Source organism: Harpia harpyja, chromosome 9 (assembly GCF_026419915.1).
Source record: "Harpia harpyja isolate bHarHar1 chromosome 9, bHarHar1 primary haplotype, whole genome shotgun sequence".
NCBI lineage: Eukaryota > Metazoa > Chordata > Aves > Accipitriformes > Accipitridae > Harpia > Harpia harpyja.
The window spans coordinates 43,058,556-43,081,549 of NC_068948.1; the positions used below are offsets into that span (position 1 = coordinate 43,058,556).

The window sequence follows — 22,994 nt, forward strand, 5'->3', positions numbered from 1 at the left end:
GTAAATCCCTCCCCATCTTACACTGTCTCCCACAATCCCTTGTTCCCCCAGCATCTGGGAATGAATTTACCAGACGCTGCATTGCTTTCAAGGCTCCAGAATGACCAATGAACATGAGCACATTCTGTCTGACTAGCAGGAGTGTGTAAGAGGAGCTTTCCTAGTTCAAAAACTTGTTTAGCTCCAGAGCTGCTCTCCCAGCAAACGTCTCTTCTATCCCCAGCTTTCTTCAAACACCAGAGAGGCTCTTCCAGATTCACCCTCCAAAATGTGATTTGTTTTAGATACACTTTAAGTCACAGGAACATGATAACTTTTGAGATAGGGAAACGCTTGTACTAGCTTTCTTGGTGTCTAGCAGAGTGCCAGTAAACAGAGGACAGGGTGCTATTGTGGCTAAAAACATAGAGAAGGTATAGATTATCTGAGTGTTACGCTTTTGACCTAGTCACCTATGCCACTACGTATAAAGAAACACAGATCTTGGATGTGCACCTTGAGACACCACGTACTTGTTTTGCAGAAAATGCTTTGGGCCCAGAGCTTCCTCAGGCCTTATTTGGAAAGAGGAACGTTTACTGCATCTCCATTTTTTTGACTCAAATGCTCAAAATCGATGGAAAGTTTTGGAAGACGCCTCACTGTTTCCATCCGTCACAAGTGGGCAGTTTCCAAACCCCAAGGGTGTCTGTGAAGCAACAAACTGGGTGATCCCCAGAGACGAAATGCTGGAGCAGGGCAGGACATACTACACAGGGCTTCCAAAAACACCCCTATAATCAGATTACAAGTCCAGTGAGTCAGGATGTCACAAGCCTGAGTATGATCCCACTATTTCCAGTGTAACTCATGAGATTTTTCTCTTCTGATGTCTCCAGAGCTGCACTGGTCATTCCTGCAAACAGGAGAGCAGAATCTGCTCATTGATCGATTAGGAATGTGTCAGGTAGATGGAACTAAAATCTTAAAAACATTTAATTAGATTAAATTTTTGTAGGAGCCTGAAGGTTTTCTTTTTAATGTTAATACTCCCCATTTTGATACATGTATCTGACAGAAACTTTGATTTGCAGAGGTTACTGTTTCATTCCTACATTTAGTAAAGGGGTGGTTCCAATATGTACTGTGCATGTCCCCTGTGAGAGAGGTTTCCTGCTGCTCCTCTGCATGCCCCTGCTTTTGACAGAGTATCTCCATGTTGCTTGCATCCCAGCTTTGCGCTGAAGAATGTCTTGGACAGCTACTTTGGAGGGAGCTGGTCCTTAGCTGTTGCAGCAGCTTGGCCACCAGCCAGCTGGGAGCGCTGAGGAATATAGTTTGTGAATCACTTCTTGCTCCTGGTGGGAAAAGGGTCAGTGACTCAGTTTACTTCAGCTTGTGGAACCGCATGGGCGTAAGGTAGATGGGAAAGTTCTGTCTGGGACCAAAAAAAAAAAAAAAAAAGAAAAAGAAAATGGCATAAGGACCCTAATGTAGCAAAATCAGCCTTGAGGGAAATCCAGAGCAGGCAAAGGCGTGAAAAGATAAATGCTTAAAGGCTGTGAAAAGTGAGCAAAAGATACAAGGGCAAGAATGGACAAGTAGCAGCAGGAGCAAAGTATTTCCCACTAGACTATGAGTAGTGCAGAATCAGAGCTTGACTTCAGTGAGAGGTTAGCTCACTGGGTCTGTGGGCAGGGGGAATTGCTGTGTCTTGGGACCAAAGAGTGGATTTTGAGCCTTTTCCAGTTCCAAACTCAACATATTTAAAAGCTGGTGTAGGTTGCTGCAGCTGGAATCTTTAGTAACAGCTGCCTCATTTCACATTCCCTAGCCTGGAAGGATCGGGAGCCTGTAAGCCTGAGCAAAGATGCTGTGCCCTGGGGTGGGGGAAACCCTCCCTCTCTGGAGGATACCACTCCTGGCCCCAGAGCGTCTGTTCCGGGTGCAGTGCTGTAGAAAGCCAGGATTTCCAAGTACAACGCCCACTGGGCAAGTTTGTGCCTTGCCATAGACAATTCTTCTACGGCAAAGAGAAGAACGACCGGAGATGACTACAAGTGCACCTGGACCCTTGCAGCCTCTCATCTCCCTTCCCTGTTCAGCGGCGAGGAGGCTCAGGCAGGGGTTACAAGTACAAAGCAGCTAAGCCGCTCCTGCAATCTGAGGATGGGAGCTTTGCCTGGGAAGACACTGGTGTCCGTCTTGATTAGGATGTGATGCCTGATGTAAGTCATGTGACAAGTACAAACAAAATACCTTGGCAAAACCTTGAGGAACCAGGACAGGCTGAGCTGCTTAAGGAGATTTACAGCGTGTATTTCTGTCCTGTACACTTGCCTTGGTCTGAACCTTTCCCACCTCAGGAGCTCCAGCACGCACCCTGGATTTTAAAGATGCTCTTTTCTGTTCATTCCTCCAAATCATCTGTAAACCTTCTCAATTTTGTGCTGTTAACTTTAACAGTGTAGTCCCAGTTACTTTACACCCCCACAGTACCAGAATGCTATAAAGTTGTCTTCTGAGAAGTGCTGTTGGGATTTGTGGAGCAAAGGTCCCGTCAGCTTAGATTAGAAAATAAGTCTTGAAGAAATGGGAGAGTTAAAAGCCAGTGTGAGTGTCATAGCAGAGGTAGGAAATCGATTATGTCCTGAAAGAGAGGGGATGAAAAAACAGCTTCTGCTTGCTCAGCTCCTGTTTGTATGTTGAGCCAGAATTCTCTGTTTGCTCCTGTAAGTGCATTTTCCTTCTGGTGCTGCTCTGGGACAGTGCCAGTACCCAGATTTTCTGCGTCCTGCAAGCATCTCGGTGGAGGATCCAGTCCTCCTTCCCCTGAGCCCTGTTCTCTCCCCTTGCTCCCCTGTTGGCTTGGACTGGGCTATCTTTAAGGCGGATTTTAGAGGTCCTTGACATGGTGGTGGCTCCAGCCCTGGATGAATAATTCACACATGCGTCAGACCTGCAGAGGATGTGCAGATCTACTGATAGTGCAGCATCACTGGTCCCTGCCTGAGAAGCTGGTTACTGGAGGCCCAGCAGACTGGGCTGCAAGGCAACCAGCAGTGTCACTGCAGGGAGACACTGGAAAAGCTGTGTCCGGTGTGGTTTGTATTTGGTTTTTATTTATTTATTTTCTTTTCCTCCCACTGGGACACAGGATTTTATTTTTGATACAGAACTTTAATACTTTTTAAAAATGTTAATACAGAAACCAATTTTGTCTAAGATATCTGGCAGCCATTGCACTGGCTGATGCTCTCAAACCTGACCCAGGCCTTTTTCTGTTACCCCTATTTACCCGACTCAGTCCCAGACCTTTTCTCCAGTCCTGGTGGTGTTTGGTGCAGCCTGGCCCCAAGCTGCACTGTTGCTTGCCCTGACATGTGCCCGTGGACCACAGCCTTTAAATTTCTCTCTGTTATTCCTCTCTTCTCTAGCCTCCATCTATGCATTGGAACGCACTCAGAACTCCCCTTTCTATCAGACAAGCCCTCACTTTTGCCTCCTTTACTCCAAACTCTTTCCTTTCCCCTCACATGACGAAGAAACTGTAGAAACTGAGGATTGAAAGTGGTGCCAAGAGGTCACCTCTGCAACAGGCAAGGACAAAATAGAACCTGATCACCAAACTGACGTTTGCTTAATTTGTTCTTAAAAATCTTCATGGGTGGACATTCCTTGGCCTTCCTGGCTGACCTCTCCCACCTTTAGCCATCCTCATAGTTGCTAAGTTTCTCCTAATATCTAACCTTTATCTCCTTCTGTGCCCCCGAGCCAATTACCTTATCCTCAATGAGCACAAGGAACAGTTTAATCAATGTCGTCTTTAAAACAGCCTAGCACATCTGGCAGATTTCTGTTGCATCCCTCCTCATCTCTCTTCTCTAATGGTGGGGAAATGGGTCCCCCTATATCACCCCATAGGAAGCTCTGAGCTTCCAGGCAAGGAGGGGAAGAGCAGGAGGCAACGCTCCGCTTCCAGGCTGGGGAAGAGCCTCTTAACAGCGGGTGCTGTGGGAAAGGTCTGTTTACATGGGTTGCTGGAGTGAGGACTGGGGAGAGGTTAGGTAGGAGCAAGGATGGAGCAGAAAGCAGTGACTGATGAAAGTCTGTGACAAATGGTCACTAAGAGGTTAGAGGGAAGGTAGAGCTCAGGGCACCTTCGAGGAAAGAGGTCTTGTTTTTCAAATCTGTTGTTGCGTTCTGTCACTTTATATGCAATCTTCGGAGTGTTATGTTAAGGAAAAAAAAAAGGGGGGGGGAAGTGAAAAAGTTTTCAACTCCTTAAGAGAGGTGGCACCTGCGCAGTGGCCAGATTGGTGCAGTGCTGGGTGCTCTTGGTGTGCGGAGCAGCTCTGGTGTTAGAGCTGAGCAGTCAGTGTTTCCTCCCTCATTTCTTGGACTGATTTAGGTAGGATCATGGAGACCAGACACCATGTAGTAGTTTTTAGAGCTTGTAGAGAGGGAGAATAGCAGGAAGGGCGCTCTTATTTTCTTCCTTTAGCCATCATTTCCAGGACAGCAAGTGGAAGCCTGCAATCTCCTACTGTCCTTCAGAGACCTCTCCTTTTTTTTGCTGTTTGATGCTGAATCCCTATTTACTGTGCTACAAGTTCTCTTGATGATTTACTTTTTTTTCCCATTCCATGCAGACCTCTTTCCCCTCTTTTTTCTTTCTGCTGCTCCAATCTCGTCCTCTCTCCTCCCTTACTCCTTTCTTCCAGTTATCCCAGTTGTCTACTTTTCATACTCCCCTTTCTCCTGCTCTTTATTCACCCACACCTAATGTTTCTCTTTTCTTTTCCTGTCTTGCACACAGCCCTGTTCCTCTCCTCTATTCTTTCTTACCCTGTTCTTCAATGCTCTGCACCATGTAGCCTGTTTTCCCATTGCAAATCTTGCCCTGTGAGGTTTCTTACATGAAGCAAAGAAATCCTCGGTGCCTTTGCAGCCATTCCTCTCTTCCTGTTGCTGACTCTGTCCCTCCCCCCCACCTGAGAGGAGTCTAAATAATTAAATTTCTCTAAATAGCTCTTCTCCCGCTATGTGCCTGACTTTTGCCCCAAGCCAGCTCCTGCCAAGCAGGAGGTGGCTGAGCGGCGGGTTCCCTTTGAGGCAGACACCCCTGGCTGCCTCGTGCATGGGCTAGCAGGGAGGTTTTGCCATCAGCCTCTCCAGAGGGTCAGCATCCTTTCCAAAGCAGGCACGAGCACCACTGGAAGCTGCTGCCAGAGACTGGCGTTGCCCCCAGGCTGCCTACGGAGCTGCAGTTAATATCTTCCAGGTTTGCATGTTCAGCATCGTAATGCAAATATTACAAAAATTATTTGAATTCCAGTTCAAGTTTGTTTATCAACTGTCCAAACTAAATGAAAAGCGAAACTTCTCATAGTACCTGACTGCCAAAACCTCCTGGCTAGAGACAGGTCTCCAAGACACAATCTCTCCTTAAGCCTTATATGATGAGGGAGGAAAAGAGGCGGCTGCTGCCCTGCCCCTCCCCTAACCTCCACTTTTTGGAACCTCCCTCTCGCCATGAATAACTCCAGTGTCTGCCACTGGTGCTGGGCAGAGCTTTGCCAATCATCCTCCTCAGCAGGAAGTGGACATGATTTTGATAGTGTCACTCTACCACACACGAGACGCTGAATAGCAGCAAGAAAACTGAGCAGTTTTGTTAATCTCGCTGGTGTTTGGCAACCTCTCAGCAGCAGCCACAGAGGCACTACAGCTGTCTGTCTGCAGCCCCAGGAAAACAATGCTGCATTATTTTATATTCGGCAGATCATCTTTCCAATCATAAGGTCTGGAATGTTTTATATATTTACTTCTCCATGAGGAAAGCTTCCTCCTGTCACTAATCAACAGATTTTTCAAGACCCGCTGTCTTGTGTGTTACAGAGATAAATGAATTGATATTTACAAAGCACTCTGGGGTCCTAAGGTGGAAATACAAAATATTGCTTGTATGTTTTGAAAAGGGCTTCGGAATAAGTTACGTGGTACGGTGTCATTCCCAGCGATGCAAGTCCAACCACATCCTCCATCCAAATCTTCCTGAATGCTCACTTTTTTTTCCCTCTGATGTTCACAGATGTTAACTCGCGTTGACCCTGTTCTCCCTTCTCCAATATTATTTTGGTGGAGAAAAAGAGAATAAAATAATAAGCATAATGCAAAAAAAGATACAATGAAGCATTTTAACGCTGTGTCCCTCAGAGGTCTGCTTTATCTGTCTCATAAATAACACACATTTAAAATTATAGCAATGCACTGGTAGTAAACCAAGAGATGTTATCCTTTAGTGTGTCCAACGCTGAGCTCTTCTTTCTTTTTTTCTTTCTTGTGTTTAATTAGCATTAGTACTGTGCCTAGGTTGGGCAATTACGGAGCACAAAACCTGTGCCAGGTGACTTGAAAACGTTAGTTCCCACTTTGGAGTATTTGCCATCCAAATCAGAGAGAGCAGGTGCCAGGAGGCAGCGCAGCAGCAGTGAATTTGGGCAGCGTGGCAGGCGGCAGCGGTGGCTTTCTGACAGCCCGGCTACTGTCCAGGTTTCTCAGGACATACAAGGGGAGATGGCCGGGATGCTACCTCAGCACCGCTGCTTCTGCTGGCCATACAGCCCTTCCCCGTCACTGCCAGCTGCAGTACCACCTCTGCACGTTGTTATTTATATTTCTCTTCTGCACCAGCCCAGCTGCCTCTTGGGGCATCTCCACCCAAAGTGGTGACTTCAGCCCTGTGGAACGATGAGTGGGTTATTCTGGAGAAGAAACTCAGCCTGGACTGGTGGCAGTGGGAGCTGCGGCTGCTCCGCGGCCACAGCTGGGCTGCTGCGTAGCTCAGTTCCCAGGGGTGGCTACCAAGTCTCTGGTGTTGAGTGTGTTGCTGTGCCCAGGTACAGGGCCAGGAGACAGGATAGTGTCACTGACCCAGCTCAGGAAATGGAGTGGGTGAATGGTGGTTTGGCAGAGCTAACAAGCAGGGGATGAATTTAACTCAGAGTTGCAGCCACAGGCCTTGGGATGAGCCCATGTAATGAAAGATACTATTGCAAAGTCGTCTTAAAACAAAGGTGTCCTGGTTCTTCTTCAGCAGGGAGATGAGGTGTATTGGCACGTGGGAAAGCAGCCACAAGAGAAGGGGAAGAAAGGTCAAATTAGGATGGCACTGACCTGACAGCTGTCAATACCTCGCTCTAGGCGGCAAGAGGGTACAGGGGAGGCTCGTGCTGGAAGGAGCGGAGCTAGAGATGCATGTGGGGAATATTTGGAGCACGGTGGCACATGCCTGGGACCCTGCGATACCCTCCTGCAATGAGAGGGGCTCGCAGCAACTGTCACCAGAGCTTTTGCACGCTGCTCTGTTCTGATGTGCCACGGATGCAGACAAGTGCCTTCTCTCAGAGCGATGCACGACATGGTCAGGAGAGGCTACAACTCTCATCTGACTCTGGCTTTGCAGGTATTTCATTTGTTCCTCGCTGAGCTCCTCTGGCCACCCGGGCCAGGTTGCCCAAGAGCAGAGGTAGAGAGTGCACAGACCTGCTCCAGAAGCCATCAGTATGTGGATGAACTTGTGTGGCCGTGGAGAGAGAGAGAGGCTGGAGCTTGGCACGAGTCTGTCTGTCAATCTGAACGAGCAAGAAACTGCGCCGTGACTTGGCGGCGGGGGGGGGGGGGGCGGCCAGCCTGGCCACCCTCCCCGGTAAACCGCGGGCAGAGACGAGAGCGGGCTGGGCTCTTCGTACCTGGTGCTGCGGGGGTTCCGCCGCGGTGCCCCGCACCGGCTTCGCTCGGGGCCCGGTGGCCGGTGCAGCCTGGGCACTGCCGTGCGGGGCGGGCAGCGGCGAGGCCGGGCAGCCTCTGACCCCCCGCAGGGTCCCCGCCGGGCCGCGAGGGGGGCACGGAGGTACCGGGGCTCCGGGAAGGCGCCTCGGGTACAGGCGCCGGGGCTCCCCGCTGCCCGGCTGAGGGTACCGGGGCGAGGAGGGCAGCCCCGGTCCCGCCCTGGAAGCGCCCTCGGCGGTGGGGGCCGGTCCCGGGGGCTTTAACCCACCCGGTGCCGCCGAGACACCGGGGGGAGGCGGGTGAACCGGGCCGGGGTCCGCCGCGGCGAGCCCGAGCTCCCCGGGTCAGGCCTGGCTCCGCGGCGGCGGGGCTGAGCCCGCCGCCCTTTGTCCGCCGCCCCGGGGCAGGTGCGGGTGGGCGAGCGCGGCCGGGGACAAAGCGGCCGCGGGTTCCCGGGTTGCTCCCGCCGCCGTGCACCGGGGGCCGGGCGCGCTCCCCCGGCGCGGTGCGGGCGCGGCTCCCGGCGCTCGGCCCCGGCGCCGCCGGCGGGTTTTATGCGCAGGGCGGCCGGCGGGCCGGCGGGGGTGGGAGGAGCCGGGCAGGTTGTGCCCGCCGGGCCCTCCTCCCTCGCTCCCTCCCCGCCCGGCGGAGAGGGGTCGGGGGAGGGGGCAGCATGGCCTGTCCGTCCGGCCCCTTTTCCAGCGCTCATCTGCCCCGGGAGTGCGGCGCCGCTCCTCGCAGGGAGAAGAGGTCCGAATGGAGACAGACGGCAGCCAGCCCGGCCTCGCCTCCCCGGACTCCCCGCACGACCCCTGGTACCGCCGCGGCGGACGACCGTGCTCCCCCCCGGCTCGGTCCCCCCGGTCCCGATCCCGGCCCCGGCCACCCCCCTCCCTCCCTCTCCCCCCCCCCCCCCCCCGGCCCCGGCCGCCCGGCCCGGGCAGGCGCGGCGGCGGCGGCGGCGGCGGTGCCGCTGCCAACATGGCCGATCCGCGCCCTCCCCTCCCCGCCCGGCCCCGCCGCCGCCGCCGCCGCCGCTACCGCCACCCCCGCGGGGCGCCGCGGCCCCCCCGGCGCGGCCCCGCTCACGGTTCTCTCCTTCCTCCCGCAGCAAAATGTTCATCGGGGGACTGAGCTGGCAGACCACGCAAGGTGAGCGTCCGCGGCGGCCCCGCACCTGCCGCCGGGGCCGGGGGTGGAGGGGCCGGGGCCGGGGCCGAGCCCAGCCCGGTGGGGGCGGCGGGGCCGGGCCGGGCTGGGACACCCACGGTGGGCGCTGTGCTTGCAGAGGGCTTGCGGGAGTACTTCAGCCAGTTCGGCGAGGTGAAGGAGTGCCTGGTGATGCGGGACCCGCTGACAAAGAGATCCAGGTGAGAGGCCGGGCCCGCGCCTCCCTTCGCCCCCGCCGCGGCCCGGCCGCCACTTTAACCAACTTTCTCTCTTCTCTCCGCATCCCCTCTCCTGCCCGGGCTGCGGGGCTCAGGGGCTTCGGGTTCGTCACGTTCATGGACCAGGCTGGCGTCGACAAGGTCCTGGCCCAATCCAGACATGAACTGGACTCCAAGACGGTGAGATGACTTCTCTCATCTCAGGGGTGCATTTGCCGGCGGAGCGGCTGTGCTCGGAGCAGCCGTCGATTGCGGTGTTTGATTTCCAGTTAGAGGTTGTAAACTATCGATTCCTGATACGGATCAATCGGCCCCTTCTCCGCCCCTCTCACCGGCGGGTAGCCTAGCTGCCTCCCGAGCACCGGCCTCGCCGTCGACCCGGGGCCAATGTCCCGGCGTGGGTCTGCAGATCCCGGTGATGGTTTTCCTCCCGCCCGTCGGTCATAAGGTTCCTCTGAGGAGTGACCGTGGCCCTCTCGGAGCTGGGACACCTGAGCGCGTTTGGGGCGAGGATTTGCACCGGGAAATGGATACGGCTGCATTTGGGGAGAGGGGAGCCGCCCCTTCCCCCCTCCACACTGCCGAGGGCTGCTCCTTCCCCAGGGGTGCTGTTCCCCAGCACCCAGGCCCCGCTTCCCCTGGCCACGGCGGCCTGTGCCCTCCCCTTGGCCGAGAGCCTTCATGCTGCACGCCCCAGAGACTCTCCCGTAGTTTCCCCAGGCGAACTTTTTGTAACGGTCATGGAGGTTCAAGACTTTATTGTCTCCAAGCGTGGCTAGTGCCCGCCCATGTGGGCCACCACCGGCCTCTCGGAGCGGCCGCGGGTCTGGCCCTCGCTCTGCAAGTGGGGACTGATGAGGTGCCCTGGCTGGGCCAGCGGAAGGATTTCGGTGGCTCCCTGGGTCGGTGTCGTATCGTGCCTGGTCCTGCCTTCGGTCCTGCCTTGCAAATCTGTGGCGCTCGGGAGATGTGCAGGCTCTTTCGGGGGGGGGTGGGGTGGGGGGGGGTGAGGTGTCTGAGTGGGAGGTCCCTTCTCTTTAGTTTTAGTGACTTGCCTTCCCCTGAATTCCTTTTCCTTATTGCTGCCCTGGGGTGAAGGTGAGGGTAGGGGTGGGGGAGTGGGGGGGGGGGCTGCGAGGGGATGGCACGGCAAGGGGAGAGGTTCTGACTCCGGGCACGGGCTGCCGAGGAGTCCAAACGCACAACTTTGTTTCCTCCAGCGCGCGGCTCGTGCGTCCTAGCCTTTATCTTGGCAGAAGGGAGAGGGCGGGAGAGCGAGACCCCCTTTCTTAGGGTTTATGGCATGAGTTGCAGCGAGATTTATGTCTGTTCCTGTTTAACTGCCTGGATCGCTCCCTTTGATGTGCACAGGTCCTTCCTCCCCATGGGAGCTCCTGGTTAAACCTACCCCAGCCTTCCTGGCCGAGGCTGGGTCCTCAGGACTCCCAGCCCTCCTGCTTTCAGGAGTGATGTAAAGTGAGTTTTGCTCTGGGGGAGGGTTATGGCAAAGTCTTTCGAGGAGGGCCCAGGGCTTTGTTTTTTTCTCTTTCTTTTTTTTTACTAGCCTGTGTAAACACGGTGTCTGTTCAGCTAGTCCCGTTGTGAGTCTGTGGGCTGGCATAGACCCCTCTTGGAAAGGCAAGTCATGGATGTCTGTTGTAGCACTAATCCCAAAAGCATTTTGGGGCTAGGAGCGAGCCGAAGCCCACGGTCTCCATTCTTGTCCCCGAACCGCCGCTGCCGCCTGGGCGAAGCCGCTCTGCAGCCCACCGTGCGGCCCACGAGGGCAGGGAGGGACGGGCAGGGGCGGACGGGCGCTGCAGGAGAACAGAAGGGCCTCGTGGCGCGTGGGGACCGGCCAGCCATTGAAATTCCCGGCTGCATCTGCTCCGCTCGCCCCACCGGCGCAGCGGAGAGAATGGGGGCAGTTTCGCCAGGGCCCTTCCTTTGTTAGGAACTTTGATCCTCTCCCCCCTTCCTTTTTCTTTTTTTATTTAGCACGGTTTTCAGCTGGGTCAGATGTTTTGGGGTGTTTTGCCTGGTGAGAGGTTGGTCTTGTGGTACCGCATGGAGCCTCCGTATGCCTGCGAGCCTGAAAGGCTCTGCTGTGAGTCATGGGTTAAATGACACAAACTCATCTGAATCTTAATATAGGGTTTTATGAAACTTTGCAGGAAAAGGCCCGGTGTGCTGAAAGGACAGCCTTCTCTAAAGGCTCGGTGTCTCCTGGCAAGCAGCACTTGATAGACAGTGTCTGCCCAACTTGTTGCTTCATTGTTTTCTGATTCTTCCTACCCTAACAAGGGCTGTTGGCCCGATTCTCCGGGGAAACCTTGTGCTTTTCAGACTCCTCTTTGTTTGTAAGCTTGATAGCAGCAGCCTACGGGGTTATTTATGAAAACGCTTGATAGGAGAATTGGCTTTGCAGTCTCAAGGTAAAAGATTTGCGTGACTTTGTAAAGCTGCAGCTGACCGCTGCCTTGAGCTGCTGCTTTATGCGCTCTGGGAAAAGCGGGCTTGGCAGTGCTGGGTCGCCCTGTTGTTTCTTTGTTGCCATTACTGAGTTTTTGCTGGGTTTGTCTTTTGTGGCGGAGGGAGCGATCTGCGGCTCTCGGGCAGCGCAGACCAACAGAGTGAAGGTAGCCGTAGAGGTGCGATGAATGAACAAACCCAGCCCGGAGGTCTCGCGGGTCCTTACCTGCCCTCCCCCTGCTTTGGGGCACCGATACCAGCCAGGTTAACTCAGGAGTTATGTGACCTGAGCTATTAAATGGTGGCGTTAGGTGGCTTGAAGAGTGTTACCGAGGAGCCCGGCCGGCCCACTGGTACACCTGCGACATCAGTGGAATTCCTCGTCTCCAAAGCCTTGTGGGGTGAAGTGGAAGTGGTTTCTGCTCAGGTGACTTCCACTCACTGTAGCCTGATCTCGGGGTTTTGGTGTTTTGGATACAATCTGAGCAGTTCTGAATGCTCTTACTCTTAGCAGGTTTCTATCTAGGTTTGTAAAAAGGATCCATTACGTCAGTGGGTGACACTGAAATGCAACTCCTCCAGGGCTATTTGTTTTAACACCAGAAATGAGGGAATAAGGTATCGGTGCTTTTGCTTTAATTAGAAAGACTCCAGCCACCGAAGAGCAGTCCAGTGTGAGTAACTTGAGTCCGGCACTGAACTTGCTCCCCTCCGCGTGTTCCCAGGGCTGCCCCTGCAGTCGGTCGCCCTGGCCTCCCTCTACCTGCAACAATAGCTGGTTGTGCAGAAGAATTTGTGAAATGACTGCCTGCTCCCTCCAGCCAGGAGGACACGTTATCTCTGCCCAGTTGATCACACTCAGGGTAATGAGAAAATGAGGCTGAGCTTAGCATTGCTGAGTATGAAAGCATCTTCTTGGCAGGAGCTGAATGACACTGGCTGAGAAGTAAAAGACAGTAGATTATTGTTTTTGCTTATTATCTGCCATCAACCTCCTGGTCTCCTGCCGTCCCCTGTCCTCAGAATTCGCTGTGGGTGTCTGCACTAGCCAGGAAGCTGTGGCGGGGGGGGGGGGGGGGGGGGGGGGCATGTGTGTGTGTGTGTGTGTGTGTGCACAAGGAGGGGAGGGATGGTTCAGATGCCCCAGGGAGGCACCGGAGGGTATGCTAATCTGCTGGCTCTTGGAGCTTGGGGAGGGAGGTTTATTTTTGAGTTTATTTGTGCTCTTCACTTTTGCCTCTGTTTACTTGCGTGCTGAGTTTATTTATGTTGTAGGCTGTGAGTCAGGATGGAGGTGGGGAAGGCAGGGAGAGAAGCTGGTGGAAGGGCGCAGGGAGGCCAAGCTCCGGGGCTGTGTGACAAGTGAAAGGATGCGGGATGGGAGGGTGGCCAGGCTGGAAAGCTGAACAAAGCAGTGAGAGGAGCTGGAGAAACACAGCTTCCTTTTGGGCTGTTTGAGCTGCCGGGCTGATGGGACAACGCTGGAGGCTGCCCTCCCAGCTGCAGCCTGTCCAAGCGCGGGGATGAGCCAGACCTGCCTTTACCACAGGTCTTTGTAAGCTGATTTGTAGGTCTGGATCATCCCCGATGTGATGTAACTTTACAGGAGTTGCTGTAAAAATAGGCTATAAAAAGAGAGATGGTGGCTGAGGAGGAGAGGAGGCTTCGTGGGTGTTTGGCTTGCAGCTGCATTAGTGTTGTCCTGGCTTTTGTGGTAGTGTGAGGCCAATGCAGGCACACGCTCATCCGTGCTGAGCCCAGCAGAACGTGCGGCACCTGGATGGCGGCACAGGGACCGGCAGCTCCGGCCGGCAGCAGGTTTATAGAGAAGCTGAACAGGCACAATGGAGGGCTCAGCCTGCGGAGGGGAGGCATCGCGTCATTGTATGCAGCGCAGCCTGGGGAGAGGGGCAGCACGCTTGCCCTGCAGCCACAGCCTCTGCAGCCTGTGGGGCTTTGGACTCCTCGGTTTAATTTGTGCCATCCTGTGTGCTCTTTTATTTCTTCACCCTGTGTTTTGTGGGATGAAGTGTTTGGCTTTTTGTGCGCTGCCTCTTTTCTGCCCTGTTACTACCCAGGTGAGCTCTGTATTTGTAGGTAGAGTGGAAGGGGAGAGGAAAAAGGCAAAAGAAAGCACTTTTAATATGAGGCCGGTGATGCAGGGCACCCAGGGGCAGGCTGAGTGGGAGGGTGCAGCCGAGCCTGTTAATCCCAGCATGTGATGGGTTCTCGGGTGCGTCTGGCCAGCGCTCAGCCGGAGACGGACCACTGCATGCTGGGACTTGTAGTCTCCCTGGATTACACCTTACTGAGAGGGAAAGATGTCTGCAGTCAGCTTCATTTTATGCACCTCAGGTAGATTCTTTGGGTTTTTAGCAAGGTGCCGTGTGGGCAGAGACAGCCGTGCGCATGGAGGAAACCCTGCGTCTGTAAATAGGCAGCAAAAGCGTGTTCACCTCTTCTTCCCCACATCTCTTTCAGATTGACCCGAAGGTAGCGTTCCCCCGCCGAGCACAGCCCAAGGTAAGCACTGCGGGCAGCCCTTGCCACCCCAAAGGGCGAAATTCGTGGTGGTGAATCTTGTCCCTCCGTGCAATGTTGCCAGTGCGTACAACGGAGTCGCTCCCTGGGGTTTGCTCAGGACTCACCTGGAGCGGGAGCTGCTGTGCTGCACCGCGGTGTGCTCCTGTTGGGCTTGCAGTGCAGCGCTGGGGGTTTGCGGGGCGCTGGAGGAACCAGGAGGTCCCTCGGTTGTACTTTAGGATGCGCTAGTTAGAGCTGGTGAAATAAATGCTGCCCAGGGTGAACTTAGTCCATCTGAGGTTGCAGGCAGTGTCTGGAAGTTTCAGGCCTTAGGAGATGCAGAACAGCTCCACGCTGCAATGTGATACACGTGGAAAGAGGGTCGTGTGTATGCACAGGTGTGTGTACGAATAGGTGTAGGAATGGCAGGGAGGGGGAGAAGGATTTCATTTTGTGAAATGCCCTTGTGTGCTTCAGCACTGGAAAAGGCAGAAGGAGTTTGGTGTTGGACCTTATCTACGAGAGGCTCTGGCATCGAAATGCGCAGTTGCAGGAACTTTTTCCAGGCGTGCAGCTAGAAACTTTTAACTGAGGAGCCAGCAGCAGGCTGGAGACTGCCTTTAGACTTTGGGGTCACCCTTTAACTTTGCTCTTGGATGGGAGTTTTAAAGTTTAGAGTCTCTATTCCAAGTGCTGTCACAGGAGAAAGAGCTGGGGAGAAGCAGTGTCAAGAAGCAGAGAGGGAAGAGGGGACTGGTGCCAGGAGGGAAGAAAGGGGGATCAGGCACTGAGAACAATTGGTGAGCAGGTATCCCAAGTAACTGGAGCCAGGAAGCACATGGTAGGAATTGGGTTAATTCCATTAAGCAGTTTGGTGACAGAAGGTGCTTTAGTGTTAGAACGGGCTGCTCTCCAAGCCAGGGAATTGCTGCGGATTAGCCCTATGCTCCTTGGGGTAATTAGGACCATGTGTTCCTCTGAGAGCAGGGGTGTAGCCAAGCAGCTAAGGGGAGGATGCAGCTGGAGAGCCGGTTCAAAGGATGTCGGTGTGCCTCAGCCTAGCAGCAATGGCCCCTCTCAGGGTAGTTAGTTTTCTTCCTTGTTCCAGCTGCATGAGTGACAAGTGGCAGAGGGATCCTCTCTTTGCCGTCTTGCAAAGGCAAAAGAGATTTAACTGGGAGTTGACTGGGGTCCTTTTAAGTGACTGGGGAATGGGTGCGAAATGAGGCTTATTCCACGCAAGACCAGATGCTTTGCGATTTGCGAGCTAGGAGGGCAAAGCCTGGTGAGCCTACCTGCGCTGGCAGACCTTCTGCCCGTCTTTCCGTTCTGGGAAGCAGAGCAGTCATCTCTGGGGGAGCCTGGAGGAGGCTGGCTGTGCAAAGTGGCAGGGCTGCGAGAGGAGCTGAAGGGCAGGGGAGGGGACAGTCCTGCCCCACGCCTTTGGGGCGGTGTGAAGGTGCCAAGGGAGTGGCAGCAGGTTAGTGAGGGGAGAGGCTGGTAATGTGCTGTCCGAGGAGGAGGTGGTGGTTGGGTGCTGGCAAGCATGATTGGGTGGCGTGAGGGCGAGAGCATGAACTGGGGTCCGGCGTGGGATGGATCTGCCAGCCGTGTCTGGCCAGAGGGCTTCGAGGAGGTGGAAGCTCGGCTGCAGCAAAGGGGCAGGCGCTTCCCAGCAGCAGAGGGGAGTTAGTGGCCTTTTGAGTCTTGTTCTCTGCTCGCTCTGGGTTTATTCGGTGAATTCCTGTCCTTCCCTTTTCCAGATGGTGACCCGAACGAAGAAGATATTTGTGGGTGGTCTGTCTGTGAACACTACTGTGGAGGATGTGAAACAATATTTCGAGCAGTTTGGGAAGGTAAGTCTCTTGAGTGGTGTTGGATCAAAGCTGTTGCTTCTGGGGCAAAAAGGAGTTTTCTGAACTTCTGTGGAGGCGGGATTAGGAGCTTGCGAGTCTTTTGCGTGGGGTTAAGTAGATTCAAGGTCAGTTACAGATGCTGGCTGGCTGTAATGTCTTTGTAGGGGCTACAGCCAGTGACTCCTGCCCTGTAATGATTTGAAACAAAGAGTTTGTGCTTGTTCCTGGAGTCAGTAGGACCTGGGCTAGGGGAAATGGTTTTCCAGTTTTTCCCTATCCAGAGGCCTCCTGTGGCCCGCAGATTTGCAGTTTGTTCAAACACTGGAGGAAGTTTTGTAGACGCTCCTAACAGAGTGGATGCAGCATCAAACCTGCGATTTTGGCCTGTTTCTAACTCAAAGCCTTGTAATCGATATTTTGCTAATCCTTTATTAAAAATAAGCCTTTTGGTCCCAAAACTTCTCCTGCTGAGTCTTGGGCAAGTGGTGATGTTATTTTTGGATGTTTGAAGAAAATTTGGCACTACGGCTGTCCCTTGTGTTGGTCTGGCTCTTCTGTGCCAGCTGGTGGCTCAGGGAAGGGTGGGCTTCTGTGGATGGAAGTCACTTGTGCCGTGGTCCGTGACAGCCAGGTGTGCAGATTGTGAGTCGGGACTGAATCGGAGGATAGAAGGGGACTTGGTCTTGGCCTTTCAGCTGCGTCAGGAGGTTGTGAGCATCCCCAGGAGCAATCTCAGAAGTATTAGACTGAAGGATCTCAAGATTTTTAATGGGATTTGGAACTGATGGGGATCATCGTACCCAAACGCTGAATGTGGTCACCTCTGGGGCAGGGCACTGTGACTGTTGCACCGTTGTTTGGTGGTGTTCACGGGCTTGCTTTTCGAGGCAGGAAGTGTTGGATTCTGTAGCTGTTGGGACCTTCCTGCCTGGCTAGGGGGCAGAACACGGTTTGCTGGGTGGTAATCTGGCCAGGATGTTGCTGATAGGATCATGGATGTGGAGGAAAGAACCACAGGAACTGTAGAGTGTGAGGGATGAAGTATTATATAGGATATATAATATATAGTATGTATAGGATGAATTTGGTATTAATTTCCTTCTGAAAGGTCCTGCAAAAGGGTAATGTTATGTTAAGGCACATTAATTGGTGAAAGGAAGGGGAGTTTTGTAACCAGTTTTGCGGTATCGTTGGAACTTTTGGGCAGAGTTTGGAACAAGTGTTTGCTCAGTACCTTTGGTCAGCTTCTGAAGTCAAATCTGCGTGTCCTGGGATGCCATCATGACTGCAAAGTGGGACTCCTTTGTATTTCTATTCAATCCTAAGAGAAAGTGGCAATAGCAAAAGTGGTCACGTATCTCCATGTTTGCTAGTCATTAGCTCTGTGTGGTTTTATTTTCTGTTAGAAATAAGCAAACTCTGTTGTGTTTTCAAGAGCTTTTACATGGTGTCACTGAAGTGTCACCAGTAAAGGTGGTGGTGTCTGTGTGTCTGTGTTGTCTGAAGGTTGTTAGTTTGACTGGCATGTGCTTCTGTGCTGCTGATGGATGCATTTGATAGGAAAACAAAATGTCTTGGGTGTAATCCCCTTTTCACCTTAACTGTACCTCTGTTAATTTGAAGCAGAAGCATGTCATGTAGCACTCTTGTTTACAAGCAGTTATGGTTGCTCTAGTTTGAGAAGAACTTTCCAGTTCTTTTGGGGTGTTACGCTGTTGTGTTCCTCTTGTTTAATGGTCATGTGCTGAAAGGGGTCCTGACGTCAGGCGACTGGCAAGAACTGGTTGTGTCAGATTGTTTTCTTGGGACTGGGCAGAAGGGAGAGTTCTGCATAGCTCAGTGCAATTCATTTCCAAAGAACCGGCATCCTGGACAACATCCGGCGCTCAAAATCTGCATGAGGCCGATGCAGCTGGCCTCTTGGCTCTGTGGAGTTTCTGTGGGGAGAGGTCAGGGCTGGTCAGATTGACTCTCCATTTTTGGGGCAGTTTTCTGACTCATCTGACCGTTTCAGCTGAGGAGAGACTCCTCAAAGCTCTTGTATAAAGCATCTCTCCTGGCCTGTAACCATCTTCCAGGCTAAGCCTCAAATAATTCACCAAAGGCCAGGAGAACTGTTTCCTGAGAAATTCTCTCCAGTTGGTAGCTCTGTGTGGCTGACACACAGGATCAGTGGGAAAGCGTGTTTCAGAGGAGAGCCTCTGTGACCATGAGCTCTGGGGTTCTGCGTTCTGAATGCACTGCTCTGTGGTTTCCAGGGCTAAGAAAAGCCCTTTGCCTTCAGTTTCAGATGTGACTCATGGAGAACATGATTTTGGTACACAGGCTCTTTTGGTGTTTGCTTATGATACTCTGGGGCCTCCTAGCTTTCAGAGGTCTCCTAGGATCCCTTCTTTAGAGATACTCTTGGCACCTCACTCTGTGGTCTTCGTTTCCTCGATTTGTGGCACCTTTAAGTGAGAGGTGGTGAAGCTTGTCGTGTTATCCTCATCTTGGAAAGCCTGTCTGAGAAAATATTTTCTAAGTCATTTGGGCCAATTGGATTGGGACTGTCTGAGAAGGAATTGTTAAGGATGCCCTTTTGAAGCATTTCCTTGGAGGACTCACCCTCTGAGGAAATGGCTTTGTCTATGTTACCTCTTCTTCCAAGCAGCCCCACAGTTTTCTAGGATCTGGCAGGAGAAAAATTGTTCTTCTTTCCTCCTGCCTGTCCAGGGAGGTATGGGAACACTTAGGATCTAGAGAGGAGAGAGCGGGGAGCACGAAGTCATCCTGTCTTGGTTCCTCAAGATCAAGGTACCCAGGTTCCTGGGGGTGATTTTTAGTCAATCTTTGATAAGCCAGTGGCAAGCTCCGTTTGTATCTCAGCTTCAGGGAGAGATCATCCTCTGCTTCTAAGGGCAAGTGAGTACAGACTGCTGAATGGGTTTTGCGTGAAGGTTATCTTCTAGGTAACCCTCAGGCCGCAAGCCTAAGCATGTGTTAGATTTGCCACCACTTAAAGCCTTTAAATTAGGGTAGATGTTTTTTGAAAAATACATTTTAGTCCAGACAGAGAGCATGCACATGCTGTAGGAATTACGAGAGGAAGTGCTATGGCCTGCAGTACGGACGAGGTCAAATTAGATTATCATAATGTTCTCTCCGGTCCAAATCAGTGACCTGCAGTTCACAAGTCTACCAAGGTAGTTAGTGTTGGTGCATCTTGGGTCAGAAGCAACATACCTCGTGTGTCCATTAGCAGGAAAAAAAATGGAAGTTTGGTTGGGCTGGAGATGAAAAGGTTCCCCGTTTCATAAAATAAAATTCCGAAGTCTGATTTTTCCATTTTTGCATTTCCGCTTACTCCTATTTTTGTTTTGTTTTCTTTCCTTGCTGCATCCAAAACCTTCTCTCAGCTTTGTAAAATGGAAGTGGCAAAAGAAAAATGAAAATGCGTGAGGAGGAAATCCATGAGTATTACTTAGGGATACAGGAAGAAAGGGAGAGGCTGGCACCCCAGTTCTTCATATCAAAATACTTGGTTTTAACAGGCACAAAAGGTGAAGCTTCAAAGAGGATCCCAAATACAGTGTGAGTTTCTCTGCTTCAAAGAAGGATCACTTTATTTTTTTTCTTCTTCCAAAACTGTGAATGAAAAATATGGGCTGCTGTTTTCCTGAGGAAGAAAACACAAAGGTGGTTGGTTTTTTTTGTTTTGTTTTGTTTTTTTAGTACAGTGAGAGAGACTGAGAAGTGCACTCAAGCTGGCTATGGTTTGTCAGGTGCAGCTGCTAGGGCTTTGAACATAGCGGGATCTCTAGGAAACAGCTCTGGCTCCAAAATTCAAGTCTCTTTGAGATGCAAGCTAAGGCCACAGACATGCTTTCTAAAGGAGATTATTTTTTCAACTGTAGGACCGAAGTCCTGGAAAGAATTGCATTCACAGTATGTGTAGCCAAGTGTCTTGGCTTAAGTTGGATGGTGTTGGAGATCCTTAGACTGCACAAGGAAGTACTTCAACAGCCTCTCTAGATTCAGGCTACCACCCTCACTGAAACCTGAAGCAGAAAGAGAGGAGGAAGATATCTTGCACCTACCACCTCAGGCATAGCTAGTCCTCCGTCTAGTTCAGCACGTATGAGGATGCCTCAGAGGAGCTTGTGTCCCAGCTTCCTCCTTTTCTACTTCAAGCTGTGGGAACATGTTGTTCTGTGTTATTTTTGGGGGGGGAAAGGGATTGTCCATCAGAGTAATTTCCTTGGACTGTTGGGTCTCTGGTCTTGTAAGCAAGGTCGCTTGTTTCAAATCATATCTGAAAAAACTCATATCTTTCTTTTTCAAGGGTTGGTCTGATGAGGTTTTGTGGTAGACAAAATCAAATAAATTGCAAGGTAGGAGGCTCAGAACAAATAAGGTCTTTTTGTCATGGAGCTTATCTAAGCTGTGAAATCTTTGCCCCAGGACGTTGCTAAAATCTGCATAGGCTCCAAAATGATTGGACAAATGCATGGAAGGTCTTCTAAATACAGAGACACGCCTTTGAGTTCAGGAAATCCCCAAATCACAAATGGCTTGGAAGATGATGGAGTGTTCTGGGGTCTATCGTAATATCCTTGCCTTGTCTTTACGTTCTTCCAAAGGTGTCTGTTGTTGGTTGGTATCTTGGGGGGGTGTTGGGCAAGGTGGACTCTGCTCGAACTTGGTGCAGCCAGTCTTTTGTCATTAGGAGAGAAGTCGATCCTTTCAGAAACTAGAAATGCAGAGGTGCTGGAAGAAATGGGGGCCTGGACCCAATTCAGGTGTTTGAACTCATGGTTTTCTTTTGTGCTTTTGCATTTCGTGAAGCAGAAATGCAAGAAATATATTCACAATGACGTCTTTGCATGACTCACTAATCAGTTGTGGCTCCAAGGGTGCTTGAAAAGTGCTTAAAAACAGTCTGCATCTCTCCCTGGGCCTGCAGGTGATCCGCGTATGTGGATGAGTCGGTCATGAAAGCTCAGCCTCTGTGAGGCAGATCGTGCCCAGAGAGAGATCTGCCCTCTAAAAATATCCTGGAAGCAAACAAGAAAAAAGATCTGCTGAGGTCTGAGGACGATTCTGACCTTTGGGCTGCCATCTAATACTCAAGTCCAAATTCTGGACCGTTTGCCTCAGACAGCTTCTGACATCTCGCTCAGGCAACGACTCTAGTACTGTCCCGACCAAGAGAAAACCCCCATATCTGAGGTGCTGGATTTGATGAGGGTTTGCATGTCTGTCACAAATGCATATTCATGTACACCTGCCAGAAAAATGGTGTGGTTGACTTGGGTATATGAAATGAGTTTTCCCTGCTGACTAATTGGAGAACCTTTAGATACTGATGGGGAATTTCTTTAAAGGAAGACTTGTTCCTGTGCTTACAGTGGGCATGATTTCCCTCACTTTGGATCTGGAGAATGTTAATTAATTAATCCTTAATCTGCTGCTCTCTGGAAATTTCAGGGATCAAAGCTGCTTGTCAACCTGCTGTGGATTTCCAAACTGGATTTTGGATTTTCTTCCACAGATCAGAGGGCAATTTATGCAAATTCTCACGCGTAACATGGTTGCAATGAACAGATGGGGAGGGGAGGAGAAGGGGAATCTGATCACCTCTCTTGTGGCAGTAGGCAGTTTGGCTTGTGGTAACAATGCCTCTGGAACAAAGGGTTCTCTGTGCTCCGCATCTGGTAGGCAAATAGCCAAAAATGCTGTAGCAGTAATGGTCATTCAGGTCTTCAGTGGTTCATTTGATATTTGCCAGGTGCCCGAGGTGCAGTGCAAGAGCAGGCAGGAACACCTGGACAGGCTGTCCCGCTCACCTGTGGCACGGAACGGGCTCTGTCCCTCGGCCAAGTCTCATTCCCAGAGTTTTGAGAATGGTTCTGCAGAGTGGGGTAAGAAGGGTCCTCCCGGCGCCGTGCGGGCGCAGCATGCCTGCTCCCTGGAGCTGGGCTCTGGGTCGGTGCGTCCTCCTCCCCAGAATTGGCCTGTCCTGTTTGAGCAGCTGGGAGAACCTCGCAGGGTTGCTAATGCCCTCTCTTGACAGGATGGCTGAGTGGTTTCTAGATTGTTTGGTTTATACTTCCCACATTGAAGATGTCTCGGCAGTTGTTATTATTCTGCCTGATTTTTCTACAAATACGTTGCCATGGTTCCTTCTAGGACCAGCCAGCCATCTTTAGTTGCTGTTCAGGTGGAAGATGCCCATCTCTGCAAAGCCTTTGCTTGAATATTTACAACTTTTTTCAAGATCTGCCCATGTGGAAGTGCAGCCAACATTTCTCATCAAACTTGTGTTGGAAATTTTATTATTATTCTTTTTAAATCTTCATGAGGCTGCCATTGGCTTCCTCTTTTGCAGACACCTATGACTGTCCCAGGAAGACTGAAAGATGTTAGAGTGGGACTAAGCCATTGAAAAAAAAAAATCAGCCCTTTTGGCCAAGGCCAGGTGGATTGTACTGCATTCTGTTTTGGTATGAAATGCCTCATATCTGTGCACCTGAATACTTTGGCTAGGCTGAGGGCTGCTTTGGTGGAGTCTCTCTCTGAAACCTGTGACTGTCACTTTTCCTTCCTGTCACCACCACACCGCTCTCATCAAAACCAGGTGCTGGTTTGAGAAGGGCCTGTCTCCTCCTCTCGGGAAGGTGCTGCTTGCAGCTCTTCTGCAGGAGGTCTCAGCAGTGGCAAATCCATGGAGGATTAGAAGAGCTTCCTCCTCAGGGACAAACCTTTTTTCACTTTCTGAATGCGTTACCTCCACTGAGCCCAAAGCCTTTATCCTTCTTCCACTCCCATTTGGTTTTCCAAAGCTAGAGAGAGCTGCTGGAGACAGAATTGAGAGGAGGTGATGTTAGCTTGGATTTAAGGCTCAGGGGTGTGGTACCTACTCCCGAACTGTACCTGCCAAAGACGTAGTCTCCTGTGGTAGGGTTTCTTGGGAAGGATACACCTAGAGAGCAAGAGTCAC

At 51.9% G+C, this 22,994-nt stretch overlaps 1 protein-coding gene across 9 annotated transcripts in view; it reads left to right on the plus strand.

The window, feature by feature from the left end:
- MSI1 (musashi RNA binding protein 1) overlaps positions 1-22,994 on the plus strand; it is a 59,949-nt gene that overhangs the window by 19,888 nt on the left and 17,067 nt on the right. For 2 of the 9 annotated variants that reach the window (XM_052796121.1, XM_052796123.1), the window contains exons 1-6: positions 8,422-8,588; positions 8,885-8,925; positions 9,062-9,143; positions 9,257-9,341; positions 14,115-14,156; positions 15,920-16,012. In XM_052796121.1, coding sequence (XP_052652081.1) covers positions 8,530-8,588; positions 8,885-8,925; positions 9,062-9,143; positions 9,257-9,341; positions 14,115-14,156; positions 15,920-16,012 — 402 coding nt within the window. In that variant the 5' untranslated portion in view covers positions 8,422-8,529. Of the gene's footprint in view, positions 1-8,309; positions 8,589-8,884; positions 8,926-9,061; positions 9,342-12,808; positions 13,712-14,114; positions 14,157-15,120; positions 15,239-15,919; positions 16,013-22,994 lie in introns of those variants that run through there. The other 7 variants (XM_052796119.1, XM_052796120.1, XM_052796124.1 and 4 more) reach the window with 6 other exon arrangements.